Source organism: Paramisgurnus dabryanus, chromosome 6, assembly GCF_030506205.2.
Source record: "Paramisgurnus dabryanus chromosome 6, PD_genome_1.1, whole genome shotgun sequence".
Taxonomy (NCBI): domain Eukaryota; kingdom Metazoa; phylum Chordata; class Actinopteri; order Cypriniformes; family Cobitidae; genus Paramisgurnus; species Paramisgurnus dabryanus.
The window spans coordinates 23,292,348-23,303,842 of NC_133342.1; the positions used below are offsets into that span (position 1 = coordinate 23,292,348).

Sequence of the window (11,495 nt, forward strand, 5' to 3'; positions counted from 1 at the left end):
TTAGTATTCCCTAAAGTAATCTGTAGTATACTGTAGTATATTATAGTAATTACTACACTATTATTGTGTACTGCAGTATTAACTATAATGTAATGATCAGATGTAACAAATGTTGTAGTATACTTTAATATTTATTATGGTACCATTACACTAGTATCTAAGAACTTTACTACAGTTTAACTATAAAAAATATTAAAGTATACTACAGTATTTTTCATGTGGGAATCTACCTCTTGTATGATTTAAAAGCTATAATACAAAGTGTACCATAACTGTACAATACACATGTGTATCTTACATAAAGAAAGTGTCGGAAAACCTCTACGTACCGGAATGGGTGGAGTAACTTTTATTTGCACAGTAGGTAAATAGATGTGGAAAGGAGATGCACATGTAGCTTAAAGTGCTATTCTGCTTTTATTTTAAAAGCTGTCCGTGTCGCGGCCATTTGTTCAAAGAGTTCGGTTTCAACCTTCACACTCCTGCAGATGTGTACCAGCGAGGATGTACATTCAATCTACTTCAACGCTTTTGTAAATAAACTAAACAAGCGGAACATAGGAAACAATGGAGAACATGGTAATGAGACTTTCGTGACACTGTCATACAACCAAACGAGGGAAATATGTATGATGTTACAATTAAGAAGAAATGCTATTGAAAAGACGCGAGGCGAACGTTTCTGTGTTGACTGGCAGGATGCTAACTTAGCCAGCTAGTGTTTAGGCGCGTGCCTGCGACTTAACGTACATCGGGTTTAATGTAAATATACGTTGTGACAAATGTGTGTTTACGAATCAGTGTGTAGGTAAAACAAGATTTGACATATAACCTTAGGGGAAAAGGACGGAGTTCCTGCATACACTAGCGGTCAAGTTAGCTTGGAGTCAGTGGCTGTGTGTCAAATTCTAGTGAGCTGCCTACATAGACAGACTTTGGAGGGGCATCATTTATAGGCGTTCCCATGCGGCTTTCTTGTGGCCTATATGCTGTACATGTAGGTGGCCTTGTAGGTTGTGAGGCACAGCCACCATCAAAGCATTCTTGTTTACAGTGATAAATTGGGTTATATAGTTTAAAACAAAGCTTATTTTAACAGATATTGAGTGAGGGAAAGCAAATGTCGTCTTTTAGTCTGCCGTGTGACTTGAAGTGCAAAATATAAGTCCAAACATTGTCATACATGATGTTCTGTTTTGCATTAGATTCTCAGATAGGACATAAACCATAAGAAATATATTAACCACTGAGCTAACACACAAACCCTATCAGTCATTTTGTTTCCATTGCCAAGAAAAGCTGTGAACCCCAAACCAGATACTAGAACTTAGTGCATGTCACAAAACGTACTGTTTCCTTTTCCAGCTGTCGGAGAGCTGGAGTAAGTTGATATCTTGCAGAGATAAACTGTAGATATGGCATTCGAGAAACAGGTCAACATCTCAACAACAGCCTCTTTAGTCTTTTTGCCTTGCGCTGGTATACGTGTCATATTGCCTTTTTTTGTTTTTCACTCCAGAGATGTTCTAGTACAATAAACTACTAACTATGCTATAACTATTACTATTAAATATGACATCATTCCAATAGATTGCATGTTATTATCCCATACAAAATTGACAGATGACTGTTGTGTCTCCTCAGTGCACTGTGCAGGTGAAACTAGAGCTGGGACACAGAGCCCAGTTAAGGAAAAAGGTCACTACAGAGGGCTTTACACATGACTGGATGGTGTTTGTTCGAGGCCCAGAGGCGTGTGACATCCAGCACTTTGTGGAAAGAGTTGTCTTCCGCCTCCACGACAGCTTCCCAAAACCTAAAAGAGGCAGGTGTTTTTGTGTAAACTAGTGACATTGTACTTTGTACAGCCATGTAGATTAAAGTAAAACCCTAGGAAAGGAAACAACCTATTAGGAAATGTTATCTAAATTATATTATTATTTAGCATGTATTGTATTATGTAGGGGTTACCCATTCAAAGAAACTACACCCTAGCTTTTATCATAGTTTAATATGCAGGTATTAAAAGTAATGTGGAGCGGATTGACAGATTGTAAGCTATTTGACCCTGTGGCACTTACCACATTGTTCTGGTTGTTTGAGCGGTCCAACACGTCTGTGTTTACCTCAACCAGCGGCACATTAGTTTGGAGTGGGATTACCTGTTTTCTGATATATGGCAGATAAGGGCAGGGTGGAGGAGCTATAGGACTGTTTTAGAAACTTGTTTAAATATTTTTGCGAATCTATTTGGTGCTTTAAAGGTTTTAATGTTTACCTATACCACGTGTCACATGTCTGCTTTAAAATCTGTATATTTTCTGCACAGTTTGTAAAGAGCCTCCATATAAAGTGGAAGAATCAGGCTATGCTGGCTTTCTTATGCCCATAGAGGTCTATTTTAAAAACAAGGTGAGCACATCCACGACCCACATATTTACACCACTACCTGCATTGTTTTATCTTTGACATGAATAACTGGTATTTCAGGCAAAGCGCATAAAAAGGTTGAGCAGCCTGATGTGTTTAGTCTTTTAGCATGTGTGCGAGGAAAATGCCCAGGTTATTTTTAAGCAGGAGTTGAACATTGTAGCCCATATCTGAAAAGGCAATGAGTTTTGCAATTCGGTGAAGGTTAAAGGTCACACAACTATGTAGACCGGGTATTTGTACTGGGAGCTAAGAGATTTAACACACACGTGAACAGAGAATTTATATGCGGCTGTTACATTATACTCATCTGGGCCGTAACTGGTAAGATTATGAATTAACATGAACCTTTATGACTTTTGTTATCATTTTGTATATTTTCTAGAACAAATCTACTGTAACTTTACTGTAAATGTTTAACGCACTGCTCAGTTTTTCAGAGATTGCGGGTTTTGATACTGCCAATTTTTACTTATGTCAATAGTATGTTTTTGAGATAACTTGACCTCTTTTCACATCAAAAAAAAAAAACCTCAAACCTGCTTACCTTTATAACAGGAGGAACCTAAAAAGGTGTGCTTTAATTATGACCTATTCTTGAACCTGGAAGGGAACCCACCTGTTAACCACCTGCGCTGTGAGAAGCTCACGTTTAACAACCCCACACATGAGTTTCGACGCAAACTGGTCAAGGCTGGTGGGGTGAGTGTGTCTGTTTGTCTTTGCTTTTTCTGTGCCTTTATAATCAGCTCTTTTAAACACACGCCTGTACTATTCCTCTCTCTCACTGGGTTTTGGCTTCTGTCAGGTGTTAGTTGTTCCTGAAGGAGCTGAGATGATGCCGAGGCCCAGTCCAGATTATCCAATGCTGCCTACTATTCCTCTTTCTGCCTTCTCCGATCCCAAGAAGATCAAGTCCTCCCATGCAGTAAAGGTTAGTAAGGAAGTTAATAATGTCATATTTGTTTAAAAATGTCTGTAACTGTTATAATTTTTGTTAATTGATTTCCAACAAAACAAAAAAATATATATAATATATATATATATATATATATATTAATGCATTTACTAATGTTTACTAAGTGTTACCCTTCTGCTTAATCTACCTATAAATCATATTAAGAAAAACTTCTCAGCTGTTTTATCCATTTTTACATTCAGGTATATTTAAGTGTTTAAAAGATACTGAACATGCTGCCTGGATCAAGTGTAACATTGTTAAATGTGATTTGAAAATCAGTATTATTTAGTGAACTAATGGAAATACTTTATACTGTAGGCATTTTTCATTTGAATTTGAGGAATAAATGGGGACGTGCTGTGTGCTATGTTTAGATTTGTTCTGTATTTTGCCATCTGTGTCATGTACAACTGGATTATGTAATGCTGAATAGAGACTCTACAGACACCTCTTTGGTATTCTGCTAAACGGCTCTAGGGACTTGCCTTTGGCATCATTGTGTCATCTAAATATTCAAGAAGATAAAGCTTGTACCATCTTTTAAAATAAACTAGTTGCTATGTCTTTTCTTTCTGGATTTAGATACCCAGATATGATTACTTTTAACGATAAAGCTTGTTTAAGTCTATTATTAATAATCTCTTATTGGGCGGCACAGTGGCTTAGTGGGTAGAGCTATTGTATCGCAGCAAGTAGGTCCCTGGGTCGAGCCCTGTCTGGGGTTTACTCGGGTACGCTGGTTTCTTTCAACATTCCCAAAACATGAAGTTTAGGTGAATTGGCGATGTCAAATTGCCCACACACGCGTATATAGATCAACTTGTGTAGATTAGCTTGTGTATAGATTACCATTCTCTCCAATAATATAGCCATAGATGCAGGAACATGCCGACTTTTTGGGACTTAAGTTTAGGGCTGTGACGGTCATTATATAACCGTGAGACCGACGGTTATAGTTGAACACCGTCATTAGAACTCTATAACCGGCAAAACCGTGTTATTAACATATTTAAAAAACATTTTTATCATAAAGAATGTTTAAATAGTTATTAAAAACAGTTGTTAACAGTCTGTGTTATACGCCCCCTCACGTTCTCACGCAGTGAAAAATACAGAGCGGGGCAGACACTGAAAACGCGCTGACATACAGGACAGACCAGGTTACTTTTCAGTTACTTTTGAGGTTTAACAAATTAAACAAAGTCTCACCTTTCAAATCATCTCTTCCTTCTAGTTAATTTATAGCATCAAATAAACATGAATGACCATAAGAAGGATGTTGTTTTAACCGCGGAAAGGCGTCAGTACACTCCGCTTTTCAAGTTCAAATCCTCCCGTGCTAATCTACTAACTCTCCTGAAAGCACATTCACTGCTTGTCTTGCTGTTAATTTTAAATAAACGTAGAGTAAGTAGCTAATCAGTGTCTTGTTTATTCAAACGCCGGTTTACTTCGCAAGTGTGAGCACTGAACAGCGCGTACTGTATGTGGAGAGCGTTTGCCGCGCGTGGCCATTGTCGGCTGCGTTTGCAGCGCATACTTTGCAGTTTAATAACAGTATAAAAATCTCAAGTTCATATTACTTTACTTTACATGCATTTATGAGCAAAACCTCTTCGAGACGCTTTTTAATCCACATTCCGGTCCATGTAATGACAGATATAGACACAATTAAATCTATTTCTCTGAAGATTATCAAAATAGATGAGAGAGGATTCATTTATGCTGAGCAGAGAGTGACAGCGCAGTCTTCTGTTAACAGTGTGTGTTTTTTTTTTATATTTCATTGCTCTCTGTTAAATTGCTTAAAGTCATTAATGTTTAAAACACACTTGGCATCACATTCATGATGGTAAAATGACACTTTCGCGTCAATCCACAAGCATTTAAACGAGCAAAACGCCCCCCACAGACGGTTATGTTATGAACCGTCACATTTGACTCATGTCATAACCGTCATCACCAATTCTGAAACCGGCACACCCCTACTTAAGTTTATTCGCCGTATTTAGATATATCCACACATACCTTTTCATCTCCGTGCGTCCCGTAGCTCTGTCTGATGCACCCACCGCCTAGCTTAGCACAAAGACTAGAAGCAAATGGCTCCACCTAGCATACTGCTCCCAAAAGGTGACAAAATAACACCAACATTTGTATTTTTTTCTATTTATATGTTGTGATTTGTACAGTCACAGTGTGTACAAATAACATGGTCATATGAGACACATCCATCTATTAACCGTATACATACTGGGAACTATATTCTCAGAAGGCGAAGCTCTGCTACTTGGTCGGAGTGATTAGCGCAACACTTGTGCAAACTCTCTGCTCCTCACCACGTGGCTTCTCAAGTGCTGTGAGCAAATTACTCCACCCAAGTAGCAGTGCTTTACCTTCTGAGAATATGATGAAGGTATGTAAGGACTGATGAAGGTATGTAATGGACTTATCTAACTCTGGGGGATATGGTGAATAAGCTTAAGTCCCAAAAATTTGGCGTGTTTCTTTAAGAATAAAGAGTTCAGATACAAAACCGTCTAAGTGAGCAATGTTTATTAGGCTCCTATGTTTAGGTTCAGTAATTTCACTTTGATGGCAATGAAAGGGTTATAAGTCAGTAATTCAAATGTTTTATTTTTACAAATGTCACTTTATAGTTGTACAGTTGGGGATTTCGGTGGTGTTTAACGGATTCTGCCAACAAAACTGTATTTCTGAATGGCCTGAGGCCCGGGATTAAGCGGATTTGAAGCAAAAATATTTGATGAACGTATTATACGTCCTGAGCGCATTTGGCCACTATCATATCTTTTTTTTTTTTTTGACAGAGGTGGTGTTTAGCAGCTTTTGCATCTGAGCTTTTAAAATAAACTCTTATAATCCCTAAAGTATTTAACCATTGGTGTTTCTGTTATTTTAAATATAGATTTTTCTGGTGTAAGTAAATGACAAAAAGTGTGATTGATATCTTTGAGTCCCTTGGGGATCATTTCAGGAATGGAATCCAGAGAACTAAACCTGAAATTTAAGAGGCTACAGGACTATGCATTGTAATCATGAATATCATGTTTCTAAACTTGTGTTTGTAGGAAGCAAGTAAAGATGGAGCGAGTGGAAGCAGCAAAAGCCTCAAACCCCATAAGGCAACCAAAGAGCACAGAGAACGCACGCGAAAAGACTCTGAGAGCAAGGCCACGTCCAGAGAGAGCGACCGCGAAGGGGGCAAGTCGTCACGAGACCAATCATCGTCCTCTTTTACAAAGAAAGCCCCAGAGTGTCGAGGAAAAGACGAGGGGAAAACTGTGCCCAAAGCTGCCTTTAAAGAGCCCAAACTTACGGTCAGAGATTCAAAGATAGACGGCACATCTCCAAAGGGCGTAGGAGCAGTGACGGGCGGTGGGGGTCATCTGGACACTCGAACAGCCCCAAGCAAACGGCCCTTGCCCTCCACTGACTCTATCAAACTAACTACCAAGAAACAGAAGCGGGTGGGGTCAGAGGGAATGAAGGGGCCTGTAAGTGGAGTCTATAGCAGCAACTCACCCCGCATTACTTCAACAACACCCTCCACTTACCCAGAGAAGAAAAGTGTGAAAGATAAAGGTCAATGGCCCAAGATGAAACCGGAAGTGCAGGAAGTTAAAAGGCAACCAGACTCTGATGAATCTAACTCTGAGGATGAAGCCTCTTCAAAATCAGAGGTATTTATATTGGTAATGTGCAAAAGAAAAATACAAATTTTTTAGTATCACCAAGTTGGTGGCTCGACCAATCGTTATTTGAGTAAATCAAAGCTCAAAAGTGTTATTAATTGTTAAAAGTAATGGAGTGTTCTGTATTTTTGAAGCATTCGGCTCCGTCCAGTCCATCTAGCTCCAGTTCCAGCTCTGACTCTGACTTTGAACCCTCTCAGAAGCAAGGTCAAGGTACTTGGAGTTCAGTCATAAATTATATTTTCATTAGTTTCCCATATAGTGAAGTTAAATTAGATGTAATATCTGTGTCCAGGGACGCTGCGGTCTATGGTAGAAGATATGCGATCTGAAGGTTCTGATGACGATAGCAGTTCTGAGGTTGAGACGCCTATTAAGACATTAACCCCACCCAACCAGGACTCTCGGTTTGTGCCTAACGTTCTGTTCAATTCTCATCTTGCTTGGATAATTAATGTGTTTCATTTAATTTGGCACCTGCACACTGTCTGACTGACAAGCGGCTGGTGCAAGGTATTAGTGGAAATTTATATTAGGTCATTGTAAACAGAACTGGACTTGTGTCAAGACATTGAAATTTGCATTAGGCCTTATAGCTCAATAGACCTGCAATTGGCTATTGTGTTATTACTCTTAAAGGTGGGGTGTGTGATCTCTGAAAGCCAATGTTGATATTTGAAATCACCTAAACAAACACACCCCTACCCCAATAGACCTTCTTTTGATAGATAGACCCGCCCCATATATACGCAACCCAGGCAACTATGTCAGTTATTAGACATGCCCTTACTGCTGATTGATGGCTATAAGTGTGTTTTGGTACTCGGCCTGACTCATTTTTCCAAGGTGTTCAAATGTCATGCACCCCGCCTTTAACTGAAAAACACATTGGGTTAAAAGAGGCTGTTCATTGATGCAGATACATCCGTAACTAAGCATCATTAATATTTTTATTACTATAAAAAAACAAAACAAACCATTAACACAACTACGCAGCACTTTGCATGGGGTTTGTATTTCTATTTCACAAGTTTAATATAGATTTCCTGTTTTCAGTTTAAGTATGGACAGTGAAAGTGATGGCAATGAGGAGTCCCGCCCTCCCAGCCAGGAAGCCCCTTCACCTCCATCCAAACTCAGCTCAGCAAACCTCAAGGTAAGATTAACCCAACACCACAGTGTTGAAATATTAAGCTGGTAGACTTAAAGCAAAAGCCGAGTTTTAGTTTGTTATTTGTATGAGAAAAATTTCTATCCTTTGTCAGATGTTAGGCAAAAAGAGCCCAGACTCTTGCACTCGTGAGAAAATGCTCAAGAGGGGGTACGACAAGGTAGGAAGGGTAAATAACGCAATCGTACTTATAAGTAGAGGAAATACAGATTTTATGATACATGAAACTAAAATAAAAGTTTTTAATAAATGGTACGATTACAGGCTTATACAGAGGAGCTTGTGGACCTTCACCGCAGACTGATGGCTCTCAGAGAGAGAAATATTTTACAGCAGGTAAAAAATAACTGTGTTTTGAGCTTAAAAGTTGTGGTTCATGACACCTTTATCGTGACGTTCATTTGTGTGTTGTTTATCATTTAGATTGTAAACCTAATAGAAAAGACTGGCCATTTCAATATCACCAATACAACCTTTGACTTTGACCTCTTCTCTTTGGACGAGTCAACTGTACGTAAACTCCAAAGCTACCTTGAAGCCACTTCCACATGACACAAGGAAGTTTGGCCCTTTATTTTGGACAGCGTGAGTGATCCCTCCAAACTGAATGGTGGCAGAAGGAAAGGTAGTGGAAGCAACGTATAAATGCACAGAACAAAATAAATAAAAAAAATCGTTATACTGTAATAAAGAGAAGCAAACAAATGGACCAGGGGCATAAAGGGGTGGTATTCAGGGTTTATTAAATAAAGAACAGGACTGCTTATTGCACTAAACATAAATAAACTGTTGGCACAATACTGTCCAAAATGGACGAGATCTCGCCATAGGCACAGTGGATGATATACTTTATTTCAAGTAGGTACATTTCAAGGCTGGTTTTGCACCAAAGCTATAACACTGGCAGAATGGATCTCCTGCTCATGCTGGGCAATGACTGAAAAACTGTGCCCCCACTTTACCCTCTAACATTTCTGCCTCATATATGTCGACCACACAATGCGGTGGCAGAGACTTTGCCCGAACAGATCAAATATTATCATCAACTGTTTGTGTCTGCATAGCTTACTTAGCTCAATGTGATGGGAAAAGTACATCATTTCAGGCTTAGGTTATAGGTTGCTCCCATAGTTCAGCTAACAGGGAAAATATAATATTTGCCTTCGTAGTGCCTTTTATGGATAATTGATAATATTGAGATTATTATGTCAACATGAAATGCCTGAAATTGACATTCAAAGCCCATTTAAGCTTGTTTAATTAGATAGCACATGTCGTGAGAGATCTGTTTTGGACTATGCATTATGCATTATCCTTTGTTTTGTTTTTTTGATGGTCAGCAACATCAAGTCAATTTGTTAAGCATTCAAGGTTGTGTTTGTAGTTTATTTAAGTACTGTGCACTTTTTATGGTCACTTCAGTGCTTTGTAATTATCTAATAACTATATTTATGATTATGTTCTTTATTTTTTACGCAATATTGACTTGCAAAAATGTACAGATTTTTGTCAATGTTTTTAAATGCATTTGTTGAAGTCATATTATTGATTATCCGTTCACTTGAGAGAATATGCACAGATGGAACGTGTTTTCTTTTTTTTGTGTCTGTACTCCAATGGTGCAATTGGAAAAAAAGTCTTCGGTCAACCTAAAGTATTATAGAAGTGAAAATGTATTTGTGTCGAATACATATTGTCTGCTGAAATTGCTTTGAAAAGCATAACTGCTTGACATGTTATACTTAATTGTCGGTGGTGAGTTATTCTTTTATGATTTTAAATAATTATGGTTATAAAGTAAACAATGTTTTTGGTGAAAATGTATGTTACAGTACATTATGGGCAAATTACAGTGAACTGCTGTATTTGTACAAGATAAACCAATATGAATAATTGCTTTATAAAGTAAAATAAAGATTAAATACAATAAAGACATTTATGATAAAAACACATTAAACATGTGTCATTGTGCATAAAATGCACTTATGCCTCGCTTACTGTATAGTCTGATATGAGCTGTCACAGTGGACAATTGAGGTGTTTGAGAAAGAAACTTATAAATGAAACCAGCTCTGGAATTAAGTTGCCTCTTGACATGGCAAGCTTATTTGTGCTTCTAGATTTCTGGCTATTTTCCAGGTGACCAAAGTATTTGTGTGTCAAAGAGCATGTGAGACTGAACCCGTGTGAGGTTCAGAAACATACATTGAAAATACGCTTTTCCACTAAAAGTAATAGCACATCAATATCAGGTTTAAAAGGTGATTGACACATTCACTGTACAATGTAATTGTTAAACTATTAAAGCTCATTTTTCTTTATTCCATATCAGTGTCCTTATAGAATGCCTGAGGTTTGGTGATTGATGTCTGGTGACTGTAGTGGACTACAGTGAACTTATTGAGCTTTGTGACATGGTGCATTATACTGCTAGAAGTAGCCATTAGAAGATGGGTACACTGTGGTAAATAAAGGGTCAGCAACAATACTCAGGAAGGCTGTGGCATTTAAGCGATTCTCAATTTGTACTAAGTGGCCCAAAGTGTGCCAAGAAAATATCCCCCACACCATTACACCACCGGCAGCCTGAAGGGAGGATGGATCCATGCTGTTGTTGGATCCATGGATGGACCATCTGAATGTCGCAGCTGAAATGGAGACTCTTCAAACCAGGCAACATTTTATAAATCTTGTATTGTCCAATTTTGGCAAACCGGTGCGAATTGTAGCCTCAGTTTCCTGTTCTTGGCTGGCAGGAGTGGCATCCGGTAATCTGCTTCAATGTTAGATGTTTTGTCCATTCATAGATGGTATTCTGCATACCTTGGTAGTAACAAGTGGTTATTTGAGATACTTTTGCCTTTCTATCATCTCAAACCAGTCTGCCTATTCTCCTCTGACATCAATCCAAAAAGTACAGGTAACTCTGTAAGATGTCTGCTAAAGATCTGGAATACATCTGCTGTGTAAAAAAAACATGACAGATTACATACATTCTAAATCATAAACATAATTTATACATTTTCTAAATCTCTATATGACATCTGTCAGGATTGGGAAATGTTACAGAGACGTGTTGCAGGAGGGCAACCACTAAAAAAATACATCTTGCTTGCACATGTCTCCGACATGCATGTGTGCCTTATATCTGGGAACAAGGCATTTATGTCCACAAAACTGCTGAATATGTTCTCTTTTTTGGACCATTTTCTCTAAA

At 38.3% G+C, this 11,495-nt stretch overlaps 1 protein-coding gene across 2 annotated transcripts; it reads left to right on the forward strand.

The window, feature by feature from the left end:
• The first annotated feature begins 373 nt into the window (after positions 1 to 373).
• mllt1b (MLLT1 super elongation complex subunit b) lies at positions 374 to 10,228 on the forward strand. 2 transcript variants are annotated; one of them, XM_065276153.2, is made up of 12 exons: positions 374 to 579; positions 1,645 to 1,825; positions 2,330 to 2,412; positions 2,989 to 3,132; positions 3,239 to 3,364; positions 6,484 to 7,095; positions 7,242 to 7,320; positions 7,403 to 7,514; positions 8,164 to 8,263; positions 8,373 to 8,447; positions 8,543 to 8,614; positions 8,702 to 10,228. In XM_065276153.2, the coding sequence occupies exons 1-12, from the start codon at positions 568 to 570 to the stop codon at positions 8,828 to 8,830; spliced, it is 1,725 nt and encodes a 574-aa protein (XP_065132225.1). In that variant the 5' UTR covers positions 374 to 567; the 3' UTR covers positions 8,831 to 10,228. The 2 variants fall into 2 exon arrangements, with proteins under 2 accessions (XP_065132225.1, XP_065132226.1); XM_065276154.2 differs by having other exon boundaries at positions 8,373 to 8,438.
• Positions 10,229 to 11,495: the final 1,267 nt, after the last annotated feature.